Below are 24,004 nucleotides of genomic sequence, written 5' to 3' on the forward strand. Positions count from 1 at the left end.
CAGAAAATGCCTCGACAGATGAAGATTAATATCGATCGATGTACACAAGTACCGTCGATCGATGTCGAGACACCAGACGCGACATTTTGGATTCAACAGACTTAAAAACCAAGGCCAAGCCAAATTACCAAAATGTCCTGACGAGTTTTTAACCTAGTAGAATATATACTGCAAGTGTTTTGAGGCAGACCTAGTTTTGTTACAAGTTTCATTTGGAGAGAAGATCACTTGTGATTAGAACTCCTTGTTTCATTTTATTATCATATATTCTATGAGTTTCTATTTATCTATTGATATGAATTGCTTTGCTATGTCTGAGTAGTTCAACTGTTAGATCCAGGGTTCAGATAGGTTTGTGGGATTAGCCCCAAACTATAGATCTGCCTTGTTGTGATATTCATGATAGATTTGTATTCATTGCTTGTTTTAGCCTAGCTAACTAGAACTTGATCATAGGATTGCATATTCAAGCACCCTTGTTATCCCATCCTGACATCTATCTTTCATATTAGGATTGCTAGAGAGGGCTAACCGCCAATTTAGAATCTTAGTAGAGCATTTTCAAACTCGCGCATAGGCCTGGCTAGAACCCGTCGATCGATGTCCTTAACTGACAATCGATCGATGTTGGCAAAGGTGTATCGGTCGACGTCTTAATAGACTATTGATCGACACTCTCTTGTGTCTGCATCTAACCGGTGAGACACAAGATCTAGTCTGTTAACCAGTGGTACATGCGACAGCTGATAATTGAGTTAAGCGAATGAGCTCTAATATATCATGCATGCAACAGTTAGGCATCTATAGGAATTATAATCTCCAACACCTGAATAGTGGCCCTGCATCTAATATCATTTCCAACCTAAGTTACATTTATCATTTACACGCTAGTTATTATTGCTATTTCATTTAAAACATTACAACCTTTAGAATTAATAAACACTAGATTTAATTGTTCCCTAGCTCATTGTGGATTCGATCCCTAAGTACTACATCTGAACCTCTTTTGATGAGAGTAACACTCCTTAGGGTAATTTGAGTGGTATCATCCGCAGAGATCCACGACCTCGGGAGAATTAGGGTTTTCCCTAAGTTTCCATATTTGACGGAAAATTGACAGTGCGAATTTCGGTTCCCACAGTTTGGCGCTAGAAGGAGGGGGGGGGGGTCGGATTCGCTTACACAATAACCGCTAGAACGAACGAGAAAAGATATGCCTAACTCAAACAGCGACATCATCTCGTTCAAGGAAAGAGCAACGATCGATTTGATCAAACCTCTCAACGATCTTCTTGTCATCGAGCTGACAATCCAGAATATGGATGTCGCAAGGATATTAGTCGATACCGGAAGCTTGGCTGATATCATCTTCAAAAACACTCTCGAGAGAATGGAAATCGATCCATCCAAAATCGCGGAAAACGCAAGCCCGCTAGTAGGATTCTCGGGAGAAGTCACCATGACTCTCGGCACAATCAACCTTACGGTTCGAGCTGGGAGCGTAGTCAAAATCGTCGAATTCCTAGTCGTCGATCGATCCATGTTCTACAACACAATCGTAGGGACACCATGGTTATATTCGATGCAAGCGGTACCGTCGACGTACCACATGTGTCTCAAGTTTCCGACTCCATGCGGAATCGAGACCATCTGGGGAGATCGGAGAACTTCGCAGGTTTGCTATGCCGCGAATTTAAAACGGAAAAATCTGCCGGCTGACGCTCCTTCCAAAAAGAAAAAGAAACCGTCTGCCCTCGACGACGCCCCAGAACAAGATAAAGCGGAAATCTTCTGGCAGTTGCGAGCAGCCGAGCCAATGGAAGGGAAACGCGAGCCTACCTGCGAACCTGTCATCTCAGTATGCATCGATGAAGCCTTCCCAGAACGCTGCGTCGAAATCGGTGCGAACCTGAGCGAGACTTTAAAAGCCAAGCTCCTGACTTGTCTGAATAGAAACTCGAACACGTTCGCATGGACTGCGGAAGATATGCCAGGAATTGACATTAACATCACATGTCACGAACTCAATGTTGACCCAACATCCAAACCCGTCAAACAAAAGAGATGGAAACTGGGGCCGGAACGCGCCGAAGCGGTCAACAACGAAGTCGACAGACTCCTTAAAGTCGGATCGATAACGGAAGTTACATATCCTGACTGGCTCGCTAATCCTGTCGTCGTTAAGAAAAAGAACGAAAAGTGGCGAGTCTGCGTCGATTTCACTGATCTCAATAAAGCGTGTCCTAAAGATAGTTACCCGCTGCCGCATATCAATCGCTTAGTCTAGGCAACTGCGGGGAACAAACTCTTATCCTTCATGGACGCTTTTTCCGGGTACAATCAGATCATTATGAACCCTGACGATCGAGAGAGAACCGCATTCATAGCCAATCACGGAACTTACTGCTATAAGGTATTGCCCTTCGGCCTTAAGAATGCTGGCGCGACTTATCAACGACTCGTCAATCGCATGTTCTCCGAGCAACTCGGAAAAACGATGGAAGTATACATCGACGATATGCTTGTGAAATCGCTCGACGATATCATGTGGTGCACCTCCAAGAATACTTCCACGATATCATGTGGTGCACCTCCAAGAATGTGGTGCACCTCCAAGAATGTTTCGAGAGACTCAATCTTCATAACATGAAGCTAAATCCCGCAAAGTGTCGGTTCGCCGTCACGTCCGGAGAGTTTTTGGGGTATCTCGGTACCTACCGAGGGATTGAGGCCAACCCAAAACAAATCACGGCGCTGATAGAGATGGTACCCCCTAGGACGAAACGCGAATTACAAATATTGACCGGCAGGGTCGCGGCACTTAACTGTTTCATCTCGCGATCAACGGACAAATGTCTTCCTTTCTACGAAACTTTGAAGGGAAACAAAAAGTTCGAATGGTCCGAGGAATGCGAGAAAGCTTTCCAACATCTAAAGCATTACCTAGCTACCCTGCCAGTACTCGCGAAACCTGTAGAAGGAGAACCATTATTCCTCTACATCGCGGTATCGACGACCGCTGTAAGTGGCGTCCTCATCCGAGAAGAACGCGGCAAACAAAAGCCAATATTTTATGTGAGTAAAACGCTACTGGACGCGGAAACACGATATCCAATGATGGAGAAATTGGCGTTGGTGGTGGTCATGTCGGCTAGAAAACTGAGACCATATTTTCAGTCTCACACTGTTGTCGTGCCCACTTCTTTCCCTATCCGCACAATTTTGCACAGTCCCAGCCAGTTGGGAAGATTAGCAAAATGGGCAATCGAGCTGAGCGAGTACGACATAGAATATCGTGCAACGACTTGCGCGAAATCGCAAGTACTCGCAGATTTCTTAGTGGAACTCCCGACAGAGGGTGCACCCGACCAAGAGCCGAACTCGACCTGGACCCTATACGTTGACGGATCCTTGTCCCAACAGGGCTCCGGGTTTGGCATCCGACTCGCGTCCCCAACCGGAGAAGTGTTGGAACAATCGTTTCGATTAATTTTCCACGCTTCGAATAACGAAGCCGAATACGAGGCCTTGATAGCAGGATTACGACTAGCTCGCGGTCTAAAGATACGTAATCTTCACGCTTACTGCGACTCCCAGCTAGTGGCTAGCCAGTTCAGCGGGGAATATGAAGCAAGGGACGAAAAAATGGAGGCATATCCGACCTTGGTCAAGGATGTAGCCCGAAAGTTCGATCAATTCGCCCTTACAAGAATCCCTCGAGCTGAAAACACTCAAGCAGACGCTTTGGCCGCCTTGGCATCCAGCTCGGATCCTGGTTTGAGCAGGGTTATTCCCGTGGATTTCATCGAACATCCTAGTATCGGACCGGCCGTAGCCATAAACCTGATCAACGAACCGGAGGACGACATCGACGAAAACGATAACCATCCAGCCGCAAATCAGTCCGATTACGGATTCAGCCGTCTATGGATGGAAACAATCCTCGCGTACATAACCAACGGAGAACTCCCATCGGAAAAATGGGCGGCCCGAAAAATAAAAACTCAGGCCGCACGGTAGGTTCTGGTTGACGGAGAACTCTATAAGTGGAGGTTCTCTGGACCACTTATGACCTGCGTGCAAGGAGAAAAAGCGCAGCGGATGATGCAAGAAGTGCATTACGGATCCTGCGGAAAACATTCTGGCGGAAGAGGGAAGATCTCTCGCAATAAAAATCAAGCGCCACAGGTATTTCTGGCCAACGATGGTCAAAGACTGCGACGATTTTTCACGAAAATGTGAGAAGTGTCAACGACACGCTCCTACTATCCATCAACCAGCCAAAGTTCTCTCGTCTATCTCGGCACCATATCCGTTCATGCGATTGTCGATGGATATAGTCGGACCAATGCACGCGTCGAAACAAAAACGTTTCCTATTAGTCCTAACCGACTTTTTCTCCAAGTGGGTCGAAGCGGACTCTTACGCAAGCATCAAAGACGCCCAAGTAGAGAGTTTCGTATGGAAGAACATAGTTTGCAGGAACGGAGTACCATATGAAATCGTAACGGATAACGGGTCTCAATTCATCTCGACTAGATTCGAAGCTTTCTGCGAGAAATAGAAAATACGATTGACAAAATCAACTCCAAGATATCCACAAGGCAACGGACAAGCTGAGACCATTAACAAAACTATCCTCGACGGCCTCAAAAAATGCCTCGACGCCAAAACGGGCAAATGGGCAGAGGAGCTCGAAGGAGTTTTGTGGTCACACCGCACAACCCCAAGGCGAGCAACGGGTGAAACCCCCTTCGCCCTCGTATACGGAACAGAGTGCATGATCCCGGCAGAAGTCGAATTCCCTGGAGTACGCAGAAGGCTACTTCCGGAATGAGAAGAGTCGAACAACCTAATGCTGCTCGACGAATTCGATCTGATTAACGAACGACGGGATCAGGCCCTCATCCGAATTCAGAATTATCAGCAAGCAGCAGCAAAGTACTATAACTCAAACGTACGAGGCCGCAGATTTCGAGAAGGCGAAATAGTCTTACGAAAAGTCTTCCAAAACACCGCAGAAGAAACACCGGGAAATTGGGAGCAAACTGGGAAGGACCATACAAGGTCATAAAGGTAGTCCGGCCGGGAGCATACGAAATCGCGAACATGCAGGGCACCGAAATTCCCTGATCGTGGAACGCGATGCATCTCAAAAAATACTATCACTAGGCAACACGCCCGCAAAGCACTGCACTACGAGACGGCTTGATCCCCCCTCAAGGGTACGTAGGCATCTTGTCGCAAGACGAGACCAGCTGTCCCCCCTTGTTAAAAAGGGGGGGGGGGGTAGGTGAGTATACGTATACTCGTATACTCCCGAAATTTCAAACTCGAAATTTCTCAAACTTTTTTCAACGACACACCAAAAAAAAAAAATCAAAAAACGAAATTTTGAATATAGCGAGACGTCGCCAATGTTCGGAAAACCGTTTCTCTCCAAAAAACGATAAACAGTCCATCCGCGACTATAAAAAAGCATACAAAACTCCTTAAGATATAAAACCTTCGCGAAGGTCCAAACAACGGTAACACCCACCACCTAAGTTTGTTGCTGATCACAACAAACTCACAACAGTCCTAAACAAACTTAAGTTATCTCGCATAGATAGCTCTCATACACCCGACACAAGGGTAATAGCGCTATAAAGAAATCCAAATTTTGGTCAGCACCTTCGGGGTACTCGATTCCAACCAGACGAGTCGTATAAGCCGAGAACCTATCACGGGCTAGTCATCGCATAGCCTCAATCCGAAAGTAAACCTAGGTCTTGCCCTAAACCAAGCACACTGGTCTCTAACGTCTCAAGGCATGATTCGAGATCCTAAAGGCATGTCTTTTCGTCTACATCTAAACGCTCACTCGATTTTTTAAACATCCTAAAACGAGCAAACGAATAAGGCGATATACAAAGGAGAAGGAATGCGAGGCGACAACTCGCAGACCTCCCTCAATATCAACTCAAAGCAAAAAGTTAACGAAAACTGATTGTTTAATAAAAAGTTGCCGAAGCAACAGGGATTCGAAGCCGTAATGGCCAGTCCCGAATAAATACAAAGGCCACTCTCGGCCAACACAGAAAGATATAAATTTTTAAAGTCTCATACGAGACAACAACCTCAGACACCCTCCACACACGGAGTCTCGTCCTCATCCATCGCCTCGCTGGCGCACGCAACCACACCTTCACCTTCCTCGGCGACCTCTGGAGCCTTGCTCTCGTCCACGTCAGGCTGAAGGGCGCACTCGGTCGCAAGAGCCGGATCGAAGTCGCTTTCCATGGCAGGGACATCCTCCTTGGTCTCGCGGACCGTCGATCCATCGATGCTCTTCATCTTGCGCTGAAGTCTGCGCAGCTCCAAAGCCTTAGCCTTCTTCGCATCATTCGCCTTGAGCAAAGAACTCGCGGTCTTCCCGAGATCGCGCTCCAAGTCGCTGATCCTAGCCTCGAACTGAGACACCTCCGCAGAATGCGCATCTTCAATCACCTTCAGCTTCCCTTCGAACTGAGCGGACCGCTCCTGCGACTCAGCCAACTCCTTCGCCAAGTGCTCAACGTCAGACCCGCATTCGTTAATCACTCCATCGATTAACGAAACGAACTGAAAGAACCAAGATAGATGATCAGACACCAATTTAAAAAAAAAAAAATTTAAGGTGTACTCGCGAATCTATACCTTGGCGCGGTGCTGCGACATCAGACCCGAGCTCGGCGCCTTGCTCGACGAGGGACCAGCGTCCGGACCCTTCGTGCATCTCTTTCTCTTGGGAGCATCAGGGTTCGCACAAGGTCTCTTACGACCTTTGGCTGGAGCAGCCGACATCGCGCTAAGCGCCAAAAGCCCTAGGACGATCACCCTCTTGACCGGAGGAGGAGGTTTCGAGACCGCAGCTGGATCGACCTCGGCAGGAGCCACAGCTAGTTCGACATCCGTGGGAGCCGCTAGAGGTTCAACCTCAGCAAGAGTCGGGACCGCGGACGAACTCGATGGTTCGACAATGGCACTCGCCGCAGGTTCCGCTGCAGCACTCACCAACTCGTCCGGAACAACGTCGGACTCCTCCACAGGAACGGGCAGATCCGCCAGGGCTGCGCAAGTCAGTGGCGTAGCTTCCTCCTCGGCATCGCAGCAATCCATCTCTTCCTGAAACGAGAGTAACTCAGAGATGAGAGCATCCTGCGAGTCTGCCGTAGAGTTGGCAGTAGCTGGGACGTCATGGCTTTGTTGATCAGCTTGGGAAGAAGTTGGCTGAGTCGCAGGAGCGTTCAGCTCAGATCGAGCTGACCAGTCCGAGCCTTGCTCCCCGCACTCCCAATGCGGAGCATACGTCCTTCGACCCCAATCGTTCTCTGAAACGTGATTGGAACGTCTCTTGTTTCATCTCGATCCGTCTTACCAATCAAGTTTTACGATAAAAACCTTAAAGTCTTGTTTTCTCGTAAGAACTCTAGTAAATCGTATAAAACGGCAACGGTTAGACGAAACATCGGATATTGCCAAGCTATACGATTAACTCGAGATGTTTTATAAAAACAGCATCATATCGAGGAACGATCTTGTTTAAAATCGCAAAACGATTAAGTCGCAAAACGGGCTCGGAAAGTCAAAAACACGATGAAAGCCTACTCGCGACTTTAAACGAAGTCAGCCCAAAGATACGACGACGGTTTGTCTATTTACTCGCAGAAAGAAGATAAATGTCAAGCTTGAAGATAAATAGAAGTTTTCCAAAGAAAAATGGAAAGATCGAGACAAATGGAAGATTTCCGATAGACTCGAATCTGGGCGGAAAAGGAAGGACTAAACCGCCGAAGGAGGAAATATATAAGCAGAAGATTGGGGACAAGAGCAAGGGACGAATTCTAGACCTAGAAAAACGGCTGTTAGCTTAGGCAAATTTAGGACTTAGGTGGCTAGACTAGCAAGTCGGATCCTTAGAACGTTTTGTCATCTAAATTCCGCGATTCTCTTGGTAACAGCATTCAATCTCTTTATCAATAATAGCTCTTACGCAAATCTGTTCATCTTTTTCGTTTTAGTGGTTTCCGCAGAGATCCAGGACCTCGGGAGAATTAGAGTTTTCCCTAAGTTTCCATATTTGACGGAAAATTGACAGTGCAAATTTCGGTTCCCACAATGCCATTGAAGTCTTTGATACTGATGCGGGAGTGGCTTGATGATCAGACCGACCGTTGGGATCCGATAAATTCCTTTGAGCAATATGAGGTGGTGAAGATCAGTGAAGCCGAGTTCCTTGGACTTCCACCTCCTTCCTTTGAGTATAAGCCTTAGGTTCCTTGTAGTGATGAGATGAATGGGGGCATCGGAACCTCCTTCCGGTGATCCTCCTATCAACTGATCCATATTTCTGCTAGTTACGTTTTTAACACCGTGAAGGGGTATCTTTTTGTATTTACCTTTGATGGGGGGGGGGGGTTTAGAACTTTTGGATCGGGCCTTCGTGCCTTTTTATCTTATCTTTCTGAACAATGGCCCTGCTGTGATCTTTTGAAGTGTTTTCTTTTTGGACTCTCATTTTTCTCCTTTTGAGATCTTCTGCTTCTGTTTACACGTCTCTTCTTTTGGAAAAAATGCAGGTCGTCTAATGATCTTAGGATCTTGGATCGTCTTCGAAGAACTGGAGAGTCAAGCGTTGATCCAATCGTTTGGTAACCTTGAGCCTTTCTATGCCTTTCAGATGTTTTTCGGAGGATTCAGGGATCCTAGGCGTCTGGATTCCTTAGAACCTCTGGACCTTAAGATGATCGGACCTCATAGGTCTCGTAGGATTGAGTCTTTTTTGGGGACCCTGGGATCGCTTAGAGAGTATAAATACATGCCCATCCAGGCTACACGCATCCATGTAAATGAACTACAAACGGTTTGATCCCTCATTGAAGGGTACGTAGGCAATCCCCACTTAAGGATGCAGCTATAAATCTAAACACCTTCCATGGTCCCGTGCGTATATACCCAAGGACCGACCCTGGTAGCCGGAACCATCAACTACAGATCATGAGGCACCCAAGGACCGACCCTGGTAGTCGGAACCATCGATCATAGATCAAGAAGACCATGCGATCTTCACTATCGATAGGCGGTCCCCGCCTAACAACCAATCTCCCCTGCTGCTACTAAGGCACCGACGACATATACTGGCCCATACCTATATGGTAGTATCCTAAGAGCAGGATCTTCTGGTTTATCAACTATCGAAGCACGAGAATACACTTAATGACATGTCTCTTTCTTCCTATGATTCCGTAGAGCTGAGCACAGATCGCTTGTACACAAAAATACCCTAACACCTGTAGTATCAGTATTGGGCTCAGGGATTACAGCCCCCTGAGCATCTATCCTCAGACCTGCTTCATTACGCAGATGACTCTCCTGGTCATGCAGGTCTCCATTATCATCTCATACAAGAATCAAATTCGCAACCATGTCTCACGGTACAGTAACGATCGATGTTCAAACTGAAGTATCGATCGACGTCGGATGGAAGATATCAGTCGACGGAAGAGTGTCTTCGGTCGACGGTGGTGGGCGAGTGTCGGTCGACGAGACTTGTGTCTGGGTCGAAGGTGGTTGGCGAGAATCAAGCGACGAACTAGTGTTGTTGTCAATCGATGAGGAGCTTCTTTCTTTGCGGATTGAAGGTCCTAAACTTGTAGGATCTGATGAGAATAGCAGTTGAGTTTCCTTTTTGCTTCTGGTACTGCTGGGCATGCACCTGAAAAGACAAAAGAAATTTTGTGTTAGAAAGTGGTTTTAAGAAATAACCTAGACTAAATCAGACTAACTCTATAGGGGATCAAAGCTCCTCGACAACGTTGCCAAATTTGATCTCACTGAAATTACTCTAAGGAGTGAATTACTCTCTCAAATAAGAGGTTCAGTTGTAGTACTTAGGGATTGAATACACGTGGAGCTAGGGAACCTAATAAATCTAATCAGAGTGATTAAGCTAGGTTGATTATGATTAAATGTAAATAGCAGGTTTGTGAGCAAGGCAGTTGCTCGATTGATTTGATTGAGTTTTTGGTGCTTTAGATGAAATAGATAGACTTAGGGTTTCTATTCAGGTATTCAGGATTATTATCCTACAGATGCGTAATAAGTTGTATGCATGATATTATAGAGCTCAACACTTATAAACAAACCAATCGGCGTTCGCTTTCTAGGTTTGTCTATTGGCCAGATATAAGTGTCGATCGATGATTCTATAGGAATATCGATCGATACACTTGTTGAACCGTCGATCAATTATTCGATTAGAATATCGATCGACGCGTTGAATTGTGCTCAGTAGGCTTCTTAGATTAGCTCTCGCCTTACTCTAGCAATCCTAGCTCAATTAGGATGGATTCAGGATGAGATGCAAGTGATGACCTGAGTCTACAACTCCTAGATCAAGTTCTAGAAAGCTAAACTAGAGACAAGCTTTAATGACAATCCTAATGATGAATATCACAACATAGCAATCTATAGTTGGGGATAATCCTTCATAACCTATTTAAACCCTAAACCTAACAAGAGAACTACTCAGACATGGCTAAGCAATTCTTAACAGTAATTAGGTATAAAAAGTGCATAGATAAATAGATAGATATTAATGGAGTTCCAATCACAAATCCCTTTGGATCTTCTCTCCAATCTACTAAAAATCCTAGAACACTTTTGCTATGAAAATAAGAACAAGAAGGCACACTATGCCTCTAACATTTTGGCAAGCTATATATAATTAGGTTAAAACTCGTCAGGGGTAATCTTATAGCAAAGTAGGCTAGAACCAAACGGGCTTTTGCGCGCTTCGCCGTCGATCGATGTAACAAGGTATTCATCGATCAATTATTTTCTCTGAATGTCGACCAATGGTCTTTTTCGATGGTCAGCTCGGATGCTTTCTCCTAATATCTCCAAAATGCTTCAAAATCATCACTTTCTTTCAAATCACTCATGATACTATAAATATACTAAATAGACTCTAGAATATAATAATTAGTTATTAAAACACTTATAAACCATGGCTAAAAGTAGGTAAAATCCATGGCCTATCATAAATACTCTAATGTATACAAATTTTTTTTTTAAATAGGTGTTTTCTAATATGTTATTTTATTCTGGCAATCCTAGAAATACACTTTGTCAAATCGAAGTAATTTTTAATATTGAAAGCACTATATATATTATTTCGTTCAGATTAAATAATGTAGTCTTAATTTTTATTCTTAAAAAGCTTTTAATGAAATATCATGAAAAGGTTCAAATCACTTCCTTTTGAGTTTGTTCGAAGAAAGAGTGATTTGATCATTCGTCTAATATTTGTTTTCCCTAATGCCCCATCTAGCTATTGTAATTGTAGGAATGAGAGATTTTAACTATTTCTTATAATTTTTCTGGTTTGTCATTTGACAAATCAAACATTTCTTAGTTTATACATAGTTTACATATATTAGAATGGGAAAATATTGTATATTTTTTTATCGGTATACTCTTAAGTAACTAAACATTAAAAGTGTAGGTTGATAAAATAAGTAAGTTGTTCTAGAATTAGATTATTTTTAGACCGAATTGGGGAATATATACTAGACAGACATTTATATTTTGAGTCTACACTTATATTCTATAACAAGTTGATATATTAGATCTGAACAATAATATGTGAATAGAGTTTGAAGGTAATTAATTCATTCATTAATTCATAAATAAATAAATAAATTTCAATATCATTTAATAGATAATCATAAGTAAATACTTCTCTTTTTAAGAACAACAAAATCTTAAGATAATATTTTGGCTCTCTATTTTTAGGTAATTAATAAATTCATATAATATAAAATATGATTATAAATTAATTTTAAGTTAATTTATTTTTAACGAAAATAGAAGTCTATGTATATTTTAATATATTACTTAAGTGAAATTATATTACTAACCAAATGATAATCTTATTAAATAATTTGATATGATGTTAAAATAATAATTTAATGCACTATTTTTAGATTGTAAATAAAATTTATGGTATATATATAAACCAACATAAATCTATTTTCAGCATATGTTGATTTTTTGTAACATTGAATATTATAAAATAGATATTCCAATTTGTACTTTTAAATTAAAATTAAATATATTTTAACTTAAAATATTAAAAACTGATCAATACAAAACATAAAATAATAAAACTGGAATCTATATAATGGGTAGGTTTATGATTGATATTTCTAGTATTGAAATTTTTCGGGTTTTCATCAAATATTATAGGGTTTTTTCAAAAATGACTCAAAACAAAAAGTCAAATGCAAAACTAGCCTATGATTTTTTTTGGAACTTTCATTTGTCTTATTCACCTAATAAGTTTGGATTATTCAAAAAAATATCATTACTTGTTTTAAAGTTTATTTTTTTGAAATACTTGTTTTACTCAATCACTTCATCTTTCTCTTCTATTTACAACATTGACATTGTTATCAATACATTCACCACCATGAACAACCAATTTCAAGCTCTAAATGTATATAAAATCAACATCTACATCTTCATGGGTAACATTATTTTCTTCATGTTTCAGACGATCAACTACAAGATCATATCTGAACTTATTGGTCTTGGAATCAAGTACTTAGAAGATTGAGGAACCACCCCTACCAATTGTACTCCTTTAGCTCATGGAAACCCACTCGTTCAAGTTTTTTTCGTCAAAGGTTATTCTATTACTCAAGTTTGAGGTGGTCTGGGTATCATATCGTAATAGAACAACCAACAAGACTAAGGAGTATAACATATCCTGAAATCTCAAAATATTCTCTTCAGCTCTTGTATCTCCTCCAACTTTGTCGAAAAAAGCGGCCATGTCTGGGTTCACCTAAGCATCGCTATCAAGTCTTCAAAGTCTGCTCCACATTGCTGACATGTCGAATGATGCAATGCTATCAATTGTTATTGTAGGCGTTTCCAACTCCATATGCAATGCGGATTATCTCTGACTTTGATTTTTTATCCCTGTAAGATGTGTATGTCCCATGTTATCTAGCCACATCCATCCACATTCACTAAAGATCGATGTTGCTACTAGGGTTTGGATCAAATCAGTAGTTAGATCATTTGTCATCAACCAAGCTTGATATTCTCCTTCTGCATATTTTATCTTCTCAAATGGGTCTCTATCCATCCTTATGGATAGTTTATCATTCCGTATTTCCACAAATACAAAATTATTCATGGATAAGGGTCCATGTCCATCTCCGGATCGTATATAAAATTATTCCCCTAGAAAATATAATCCATCTTAGTCTATATGCTGGATAGAAGAAAAACATTCAGATGAGACGGTGTAGCTACTAGAGCCCACACTAGGAGCGCTGGAGGATATTCAAAGATAGCATAAGTTACAGACTCATCAGGTCACCACATCTCGGACAAATGTTATCACATTGCATATGGCGACGAGTCAAATTTCCTGTGACAGCTATATATCATGTGATAAATTGCCATATAAGATGATAAATTTTTTTGAGGAGCATTTACCTTTCAAACAAACGCTTGGAGTTTCGTGAGGCTTGGTTTCGTGTAAGTAACATATTTTCAGCTTTAAGTATATATATGGCCACCCAATATCCTTACTCAACACTATACAGATCACTCTTGATAAAATTGAACTAATTAGTATCCCGATCTAATGATCGGCTTATGTGCAAACTTCTAATCAAATGTATATCTTCTTGTGCTACAAAGTTGTCAAGAATGGCACATCCCATTCCTTTAAGTCTTGATTAATAAAATCACTAACTATCATCATGAGATGTGCTATCGGGACATTTGGCGTAGCCGGCCTTGGAGGTGACGTGAGAATCCATGGATCTTTCCATGCTTTTACATCATAACTTGTATGGATCTTATCCAATCCCTACAGCAGCATAGGCTTTACCATAAATAAGTTAGTCCATATTCCAAGTTATTTATCCAAAATGATCATAAATATATTTTTAGATTTTTGTTTGATCATAGAAATTATCCATTTGAGTCGGATACAGCTGATTGATAAAAACGGATGGCATTTCACAAATAATGGAAAATATATGGTGAAATCTGCATACCAAGTAGAACGTGTCTACGCTGACAAGGATAAACCGTTACCAGTTTTTTGTCCTTCGGTTGAAATTTTGAAGGCGTTTTGATGGAAAATAAGATGTCCAGCGAAAAGGAAGCATTTCTTATGGTAAATAGTGTCAGGTGTCAGGATGCATTGCAGTTAAGAAAAACTCGCGAGCAAGGGGGATGCAAGAAGATATTTGATGTGCAAGGTGTGGAGAACCGGAAGAATTAATAAATCATGTGTTTTTTGAATGTCCACCGGCGATACAAGTTTGGGCATCTCAAACATCTCATCGAAACCAGTTGTTTTCCCTAATCCATCACTTTTCGCGAATATGGATAATTTGTTTTGGAGAGTTATTCCACAAATGGAGGATCATCAATTTGCTTGGATATTATGGTATATTTGGATGTGAAGAAATAATAAAGTTCTTAGTAATATTGATGTTGATCCTAGGGAAACTTTAAAATTGGCAGAAACGAAGTCTATATTGTGTACTGAAGCACAAGTTTCATTGGCACAAAGGGTTTTCCAAAATATAGAGGTCGACACCACTAACCTACCAATCATTCCAGGTATATGGTGCTTTACAGATGGGTCGTAGAAAGATGAGGAGATTTTTTTTTCAGGATAAAGATGGTATAGTACTTTGGAAGGTTTTGATGGTCTGATGGGCGCAAGGAACACAAGGGCGAGTATGTCACCCCTTCACGCGGAAGTTGAAGTGCTTATTTGGGCAATGGAATCTATGCGGAATTTACGTCTGTTTCAGGTCACATTTGAAACGGATTATTCTCAATTGGTGAAAATGGTTTCCGAACTAGAAGAATGACCAGCTTTTGCAAGTTATTTGGAAGATATCAAGATCTTAAAGAAAAGTTTCAACAACTCGAACATCATTCATGTACCCAGAACACATAATACACTGGTGGATTGTCTTGCACGCAGTGTTAGGAAGCAGTCGTCTTCTGTCGTTCACATGGATGCAAATTTACCGGTTTTGTTTTCAAAGTATTAGAAATCTGTGTTATGCTGATGACAAAAAAAAAAAGATTAACTAGTGAATTTTGCACTAGCTTCCAAGTCTACAAAAATCACCAACTATTTGTTTTTGGGTTTTGGGAGTTTGAGAAAGTTAGTTTGACGAGATATTATGAAAGTAACAGAAAACGTAAGATGGTTGTAAATACAAAGTGACTGCCTAGTCGGAGGGAACCACTTTTTTCGGTGGGGAACACTGGACCAGCTTCCTCCACACGCATGCAATCTTTGACAACGAACGCCCGCCAAGTTTGTCTTTTATCTACATTATTACTTGTGTCTTTTTTTTTTTGCTAACTTTTGGTGCATTATAATTAAAAGGTGGCAAGAGTTTGTTTTACAACGACTCTAGTAAAATAGCATGAAGAATCTATGAAAGTAACAGAACGACTCTAAGTAAAATAGCAAGAGTTTGTTTATTATTACTTGTGTCTTTTCTTATCCCATTTGTTTTTTCGTTTTAAGATAGAACACACGATACTTATTTTATTGATCTAAGGTTACCCTCAAACCAATTTTTAAAAGAATATGCAGTCCACAGAATTTTTGGATATTCAAATGATCCCTACAATGAATTTATATCTGTACGGTTACATGATAAATGTAGTAAAATATTTTTAAACCTAAATTGATTAGCAACCCAAAGCTTGTGTGCCACTGGACAACTATCACATGGTTTAGAATTACATGATACATACAAATATATGTTCACCATATACTAATTTGGAACTTGTTGAATATATATATATTTTTATATCTACAACTCAAAATATCTTGTCGATAATGACAGGCTTTTGAAGTTTAAAAATAATATATAGGAATACTCTATAAAATTCCGTCTTTGTATTGTTTACGTACAAAACTATTTATTCTTTTTATTTGAGAGAGTGATGAAATAGATGACATTTTGCATGAATATTATGGTACATTAGAAGAGACGAAACCACAAGATTTTAATGGCATGGGTATTGATCATAGAAATACTCTCAAATTGGCACAAACAGAATTATTACTTTGGACCGAGGCACATGCTTCACTTACGCACAAAGTTATTCAACCTACGGAAGCAGTGGTGGGGCGACATTGCCATCCATAACTTGGAGATGGTGCTTCACGGATGGATCATGGAAAAATCAAGAAAATCACTCGAAATAAGGCTTATATAGTACACTAGATGGTTTTGATGGAGTAAATGGGGAAAAGAATACCAAAGCTGCTCTCTCACCCTTACACGCGGAGGTAGATGTGCTCATTTAGGCAATAGAATGTATAAAAAATTTACGGTTGTTTCATGTTATATTTGCAACGGATTGTTCTCAATTGCTGAATATGGTTTCGGAATCAGAAGAATGACCTGTCTTTACAAGTTACTTAGAAGATATCAAGATCCCCAAAGGAAGTTTCAACCACTCATTGATCATTCATATACTAAGAATGCAGAAGACTGATAGACCATGGATTTGACACACTTTTACCCATGGTTTATAAGTGTTTTAACTACTATTTATTATATTATAGAGTTTATTTAGCATATTTATAGGACGATTGGGAGTGATTTGGAGGATTTTGGAGATATTTGGAGTAAGTCCCCGAGATGACCATCGAGCAAGACCATCGGTCGACACAGAAGAGGAATAATCGATCGATGTTCACATCGTGACATCGATCGACAGCGAAGCGCGCAGAAAGCCTGTTTGGTCTCAGCAGACTTTGATCCCAAGTCTTCACCTTTTTACAAGATTACCCCTGACGAGTTTTAACCTAATTATATAAGTTTTGCCAACATGTTAGAGGCAAAGTGTACTTTCTTGTTTTACTGATTTTACGACAAAGATTTTCTAGGATATTTAGTAGATTGGAGAAAAGATCCAAAGAGATTTGTGATTGGAACTCCATTGATGTCTATCTATTTATCTATGCAGTTTTTATACCTTACTGCTGTTATGAATTGTTTGGCCATGTCTGAGTAGTTCTCTTGTTAGATTTAGGGTTTAAATAGGTTATGAGGGATTAGCCCCAACTATAGATTGCTAAGTTGTGATATTCATCTTTAGAATTGTCATTAATGCTTGTTTCTAGATTAGCTACCTAGAACTTGTCCTTGGAGTTGTGGACATAAGCGATAGCTTGCATCTCACTCTGAATCCATCCAAACTACGCTAAGATTGCTAGAGTAGGCGAGAGCTCATCTAGGAAGCTTAGTGAGCATATTCAATCCGCACATTAACGCTTGACCAAGAGCGTCGATCGATATTCCTATAGAATAATCGATCGACACTGGTAAATAGACAACCCTTGAAAGCAAAAGCCTAATGGATTGTTATTCAGTGTTGAGCTCTATAATATCATGCATACAACTTATTAGGCATCTGTAGGATTATAATCTTGATTTTCTGAATAAAAACCCTAAGTCTAGCTATTTGCATTTAAGTACCAAAACCCCAATCAATCAATCGAGTATTCACTTGCTCACAAACCTGCAATTCTACATTTAAAAACATTAAACAACCTAGCTTAACAAATCTGATTAGATTTATTAGGTTCCCTAACTCTCTGTGGATTTGATCCCTAAGTACTACAACTGAACATCTTATTTGAGAGAATAATTCACTCCTTAGAGTAATTTGAGTGATATCAATTTTGGTACCGTTGTCGGGGAGCTTTGATCGCCCTATAGATTTAATCTTGTCTAGTCTAGGTTTCTTCTTAAAACTACTTTCTTACCCAAAATTTATTTCTTGTCATTTCAGGTACATGCCCAGCAATACCAGAAGCAACAAGGAAACTAAACTTCTAATCTCCTCAGATCCGGCAAGCTTGGAACGTTTAATCCGCAAAGGTATATGTTCCTCATCGATCGACAACACTTGTTCATCGCTCGATTTTTGTCAGCCACCGTTGACCCATACACCAGTCTCGTCGACCGACACTCGCTCACCACCATCAACCGAAGACACTCTTCTTCCGTCGACCAACATCTTCCATCCGATGTCGATCGATACTTAAGTCTGAAGATCGATCGATACTGAGCCGCGAGACATGGTTGTGACCTTGATACTTGTACATGAGGTGAAGGGAGATCTGCATGACCAGGAAGGTCATCTGCGTAATGCAGCATGTCAAAGGTTAGATGCTCAGGGGTCTGCAATCCATGAGTCTGATATTTATGCTACAGGCACTACTCTACCTGTAGATGAGGTTGCTCGACCCAGAACGTTGGCTGATTACAACCGTCCAGATCAATTCTACACCAACAGATCAGCGATTCGTCCTTCAACTATTCAGAGGGAGAATTTCGAGTTGAAGCCACAGTACTACACACTCGTGGGACAGACACCCTACTATGGGTTATCTCACGAGCATCCTATGGACCATCTAGAGAGGTTCTAGGATCTTATATCTGCTACTAAAGTCGAGGGAGTCTATGAAGACTACCTCGTATGTAAGCTCTTCAAGTACTCACTTGCTGGAGATTCTTCGCATTGGCTTAAGCAGTTACCACTAGGATCTCTCACATCCTGGAGCGACATCAAGAATGCATTCATATGCAAATTCTTTGATGAGGCGCGTGCTGAAGACTTGAGGAGCAAGATTACCACATTCACTCAGGAGCCTGCGGTACTTTCTACATAGGCATTGCGGTGCAATATTAGATGGCTCTTGATTCTTCCGGCAATGGGAACTTCAACACCAGGAATCCATAAAAGGCTGTGAGACTTATTGAAAACCTAGCATCCAGCAGCAGCACCAAGAACGCTTGAGAGTAAGAGATCTGCAACCATTCTTGGGAATGGTCAGATGGATGAGGTGAAGGTAAAGCTGGGCAGTGTTCACAAGCTTCACAGGAGGCTGGTCTGCTTAGTTGAGGATGCAGAGGCTGTAGACACAGAGGGTAGAGCAGAGGTAGAAGAAGATGTGAACTTCATTAGTGGAACTGGATTTCAGAAGCCTGGAAACCAGAATGGAAACTTCTATGGACAAAGAAGTAATTTCAACCAGAGTTCGCAGCAGTAGAAACCCTACATCAACAACTACAGCAGCAACAATAGGGGTTATGGAAACTCCTACTACCAGAAGCCACCGTCACCTACTCAAGAGCACCCCTGCAAAGAAGATGGAGATTTAGGTTATTCAGACAGGAGAAGTTGTTAAGAGGTAGGAAGCCTTAACAAGAGGGGTAGGGGATGATGTAACGAATCACCACATGAATGTCATCATAGATGATGATTTCTGGCAAGTGGTGAAGTAGGAGAAGCTGCAAGAAGAAGATTTTGAAGTAGAAAGCTCGATGAGTTTTGGTGGATCGCATTGGTGTCGATCGACGCCGGACTTCAAACATCGATCGATAGAATTCGATCAAAACCGAGCGACAGGTTCTCCAGAGCATCGATCGATGACAATTACGGAGTCAACCGCATCTTGCAATGCCGAGAGGATCCTAACTCAAGAGGAGTTCACAGCAAGACACCCAAATCCGCCCAGCCCTGTTTATGTCAAAATCGATCAACATTATGATACTGCCATCGATCGAAAGAAAGAGAATGCCATCGATCGATAACCTCCAACGCCCATCGATTGACGCACACCTCTTACATACCGAGTGCAGGTGCCAAAGATAGATATTGCCTATCTCAATGCACTCAGGCCACAACCCAAACCTTTGGATAACCCACCAGAGGCCACCAGCACATTCAGATGATGCAGCAGATCCTATGGAAGTTGATAGGGTTCCTATGGGAAGAATCCTAAGGAAAAGAAAGGAAAAAGTTGCGAAACATCTGAAGAGGGGAGCAAATGAAATGAAAAAGAAAAGTTTCCAAAAGAGAGTCTTCAGGATTCTTTTAGAAACGTCATTCGAGCATGCTTATTTTACCCACAGATTGAGGATGTTCTTCAGAGAAACCAGAGAGACCGAAGAGGACATTAGGAGAATGTTCTGTGAAGCTAGAGAAAAGATGAAGAGGATGATTACACTGAAGAAGAAGAGTGATCCTGGGAAGTTTGCAATACCATGCACGGTGAAGGGTATTGAATTCCCACATGCACTGTGCGACACATGAGCATCAGTAAGCATCTTACCTAGGGTTATGGCAGACCATCTAGGTTTGAAGGTGGAGCCTTCCAAGGAATCATTCACTTTTGTGGATTGTTCTTGTTAGGGGATTTTTGTGTAGGCTCTTTGTGAGTACTACAGAACGATGGACAAGCTAGTAAACCAAGGGTATTTGTATGTATTTAGTGAGGATTTAGGGAGGATAATAAAGAGATAGGCTTGAAGAGACTTTTATTAGATAGAACAAGCAAGATTACAAGGTATTGAGTAAGAACCCTAATTCTAGCCGTCTAACTCTAGTCTCTAAGCTTGGAGAAGTCGATCCTTTCCTTTAGGGTTTTAGTTGCTCTTATATAGTCGTCTAGGAGTCGGTTCCATTAGGTTAAACTCTTCCATATTCGGAAATATGGAAGGTTCTCCTTATCGGAATTTTTCCATTTCTTGGAAGGGAGCTCGGTTCCAGGGACCGAACTCAGGGTTCCTTCTAGCGGGGACCTGGAGCGTTCCCTTATCGGGGACCCGAGGGTCTGGGTCTTACCTGGAGGCTGGAGGAAATGACACCGGCGTATTTTTCCCCAACAGTTTGCCCCTTATTTCTTGATTTTGTCATCGAAGTCGAGGAATAACCTGTGCACTCGAGTCAACTGGGGTTGCTCATTCTCAGCAGGCTCCCCTTAGGCAGGACCCCGTTCCATTGATCTTGCTATCCTGGGTTCCACTCAAGACGGAACTCATTCTGAACCCAGGTGAGGATCGGTTCCTTCGTGTTTGACCAGAGTCTAGTTGTAGTTTCGCTTATCTTCTGGAGATGACGGTGTTGGAACTCTGATGTTTAGGCTGCGTATAGGCTGGAGAGAGTTCTTGCTGGGAGAATCTAGGGATCTTCGAGGCTATGATCCTTTGCTTTGAGGAAAGGCGGGAGTGCTACGGAGTTGATGCTTCGACTCTGCAGATGAGAGAGTTCCTATTGGAGAGGACCGGGGCTTCTTTATGAGGTTCCTTGAACTGGGGAAACAGCAAGGGGATTTTGGTCCAAAATTTTGGCGGGAAAAATGGAAGTTCCTCGCTTCTTTATCTCGAGATTTGTATTCACGCGTGGTTTTCCCCTCGACGCGTGTAAAGTGTTTCTAGGGTTTTCGATTTCTATCCGTCCGATATCTCCTCCTGATTCCTTTAGTTTCCTTTTCTCTCCCTCTCGAAGATTTCTTGCGATCTCCATATCTCGACTTGGGTCCTCATTCTGCAGGTAACTTCTCCTTCTCTTTCGCTTACTTATAGATCATTTCTTCCTCCTGTTCTTGAGATGAGGACTGAGTCGGGTCTCTCTCCAGATTCTTCTTCCATAGGTAGTAGAGTTAGATCTAGTAGATTGAGGGTTGCTCCAACGGAATCCTTGGATTCTTCCGATTCTTCTCTGGATCTAACCGTCAAGGCAAAAAATCCCAAAGCTATTGTTGCTAAGAGAGCTTCACCGGCAGGGGGGAGCCGATATCCTCTGATTGGCCCTCCTTCGGTGATAGGGGCTGAAGAGGTCGCGATTTGGAGGGAGAAGTACGAGTTTCCTGATGATGTTGTTATTCGAGTACCTGATCCAGAAGACAGGGTTTCTGATTTCGGTGTGGATGAGGTTCTTGTCTACGAGGGTTACTTCGCGTCTGGCTTCAGGGATCAAATTCCCTCTTTGGTATCTAAGATGTCCGAAACCATAGGGAATTCCCCAGGTCAGTTAAACCCTCCGGCTTGGAGGACATTAATAGCTCTGTAGAATTTGGGTGATCTCAACGGACTTATGATTGGAGTGGCTGAGGTCCTGCATTCTTACTCCGTCTCTCCTTTAAGTGGTGCAGAATGGAGGTACCACCTTCATCCTCAAAGCAAGGAGCCCCCAGTTAGGGAAATTCTCAAGAAGGACAGGAAACGGCTTCCGGCCTTTGAGGGAAACTGGACGGAAAAATTCGCCTTTATGCATCTCCCGGGTTTTTTGTCAATTTGGCAATTGGAGGGTAGGCTAGTCGCAGGAACCAAGCAGGTTATCTAGATACTAGGATACTAACGATCTCTTGTCTTTTTGGTGCAGATTTGCCTTGTGTTGACTATTCTTCGGGGAAGGATACCATCGAGCAGGTGTTGAAGCTTCCTCTCGAGCGACGTCAGATTCCTTTTCTCTCGAGCAAAGCAGCATTAATGCGTTGCAGTATCTAGGGTCAGCTTCCCACTTTCTTCCATACTTCTTCTTTATAGTTGCTGACTTGATTTACTTTCATGTGTTAGGTGAGATGTCAGGATCCAAGGGTGACGAGGCTTTGGCAGAGTACAAGAAAGCTCTTGAGGTGATGTCCGCAAGGAAAGCTGCCCCTAAGCGAGTTGCTCCTTCCAAAGACGATGACGAGGTGCAAATTATCAGGAGTAGCAAACGCCAGGCGGTTGCTGCTGCAGATCCATCCTCTTCTAAGAATAAATCCATGGCGTCAGGCTCTTCTCCTAAAGTTTCTCCCTCTGTCCCTTATGACTGGGCCACAGTGCTCACCAACCTTAACACGAAGGTGTTCCCTTCGACTCTGGTGCTTCTGGCATTGGAAGAGGATTTTTCCATGGCCATTCCGTCGCTTCAGGGTGACTTGCTTCAGGTAATTCCTCATATGTTTCTTTGGTTTTTTGGTTCCGGCTGCTGATCAGAGCTTATGAGTAGGTGTCGTCTCAACTATACAATCTCAGGGAGAGGATGGAAGGTGCAGCTTCTACAAAAGTCGAGATGGATACTCTGGCCTCCCAGCTGTGCGAGGAAAAAGATGATTCTCTAGCCAAGGACACGGAGATCAAGGCGTTGAGGCTCAAGGTGAGGAACCAAGAAGAAGCAGGGGAGCTGGCGGCAGCAAAGAACGTCTCTCTAAGGAGCCAACTGAAGAATAGGGAGGAGGAGCTGAACGATCTGAAGGATGCCGCAGAAACCTTTGAGGCTGAGAAGGCCATGGCTGTGAATGGTGCCAAGGTTGTGGCCCGATGTGAGCTGATGCGGGAGTGTCTTAGTGGTCAGACCGATAGCTGGGATCCTGTGAATACCCTAAACCAGTAAAAGACGGTGAAGACCACCGAAGCCGAGCTTCTAGGACTCCCAGCTCCCTCCTTTGAGTATGTGCCTCAGGTCCCTGGTGACGAGGAAGTGAAGAAGACGCCAGAGCCTGCTGCTGATGATCCTCCTGCCAACTGATCCCGATATTTTATTGTTCGTACTCTTAACTCCGCAGAGGAGTTTCATTTTCTAACTGCCGTTGATGAAGGCTTAAAACTCTGGACCAGGCCTTTGTGCCTTTTTTATTTTGCTGTTTCAAACGATGACCCTGTTGTGGCCTTTTGATTTATGCTTCATGGATTTGCATTTTTCGTTTGCTTGCTTGTCCTTCATCTTCGGGATATTTAGCTTTGTAGGTGATAAGTGTATTGCTTCTGCGATTTTCAATCTTTCAAAAGATCTCAGGTCGTTGAATGATCTCAGGGCCTTGAGGCTTGACTCACGAGTCGTAATCGAAGAATGGTTGAGCTAAGCGTTGATTTCTTAAGGGTCTCTTACGGGACCTAGGCCGCATGGGCTCTAGATGTCATTAACGTCAGAGGACCTATGGATCCTGGGTGCTAAGGTTCCTTGGAACCTTTGGACCTTGCAACAATCAGACATGACGGGTCTCGTATGACTGGTTCTCCTCTGGGGACCCTGGAGTCACTTGGAGAGTTTTTGGTAAGCTTAGGACCCGTAGGTCGTTTTTAGGGAACCCGTGGGTTCTAGACCATGAGGTCTTGAGTTGGACATATGG

At 42.4% G+C, this 24,004-nt stretch overlaps 2 protein-coding genes across 2 annotated transcripts; both read left to right on the forward strand.

Moving 5' to 3' along the window:
- Positions 1–1,213: 1,213 nt before the first annotated feature.
- Positions 1,214–2,287, forward strand: LOC111212301. Its single transcript, XM_048742112.1, has one exon. The coding sequence runs from the start codon at positions 1,214–1,216 to the stop codon at positions 2,285–2,287; it is 1,074 nt and encodes a 357-aa protein (XP_048598069.1).
- A 293-nt stretch (positions 2,288–2,580) lies between these two features.
- On the forward strand, positions 2,581–4,020 carry LOC125578955. Its single transcript, XM_048742113.1, has one exon. The coding sequence runs from the start codon at positions 2,581–2,583 to the stop codon at positions 4,018–4,020; it is 1,440 nt and encodes a 479-aa protein (XP_048598070.1).
- The last annotated feature ends 19,984 nt before the right edge of the window (positions 4,021–24,004 follow it).

Source organism: Brassica napus, chromosome A10 (assembly GCF_020379485.1).
Source record: "Brassica napus cultivar Da-Ae chromosome A10, Da-Ae, whole genome shotgun sequence".
Taxonomy (NCBI): domain Eukaryota; kingdom Viridiplantae; phylum Streptophyta; class Magnoliopsida; order Brassicales; family Brassicaceae; genus Brassica; species Brassica napus.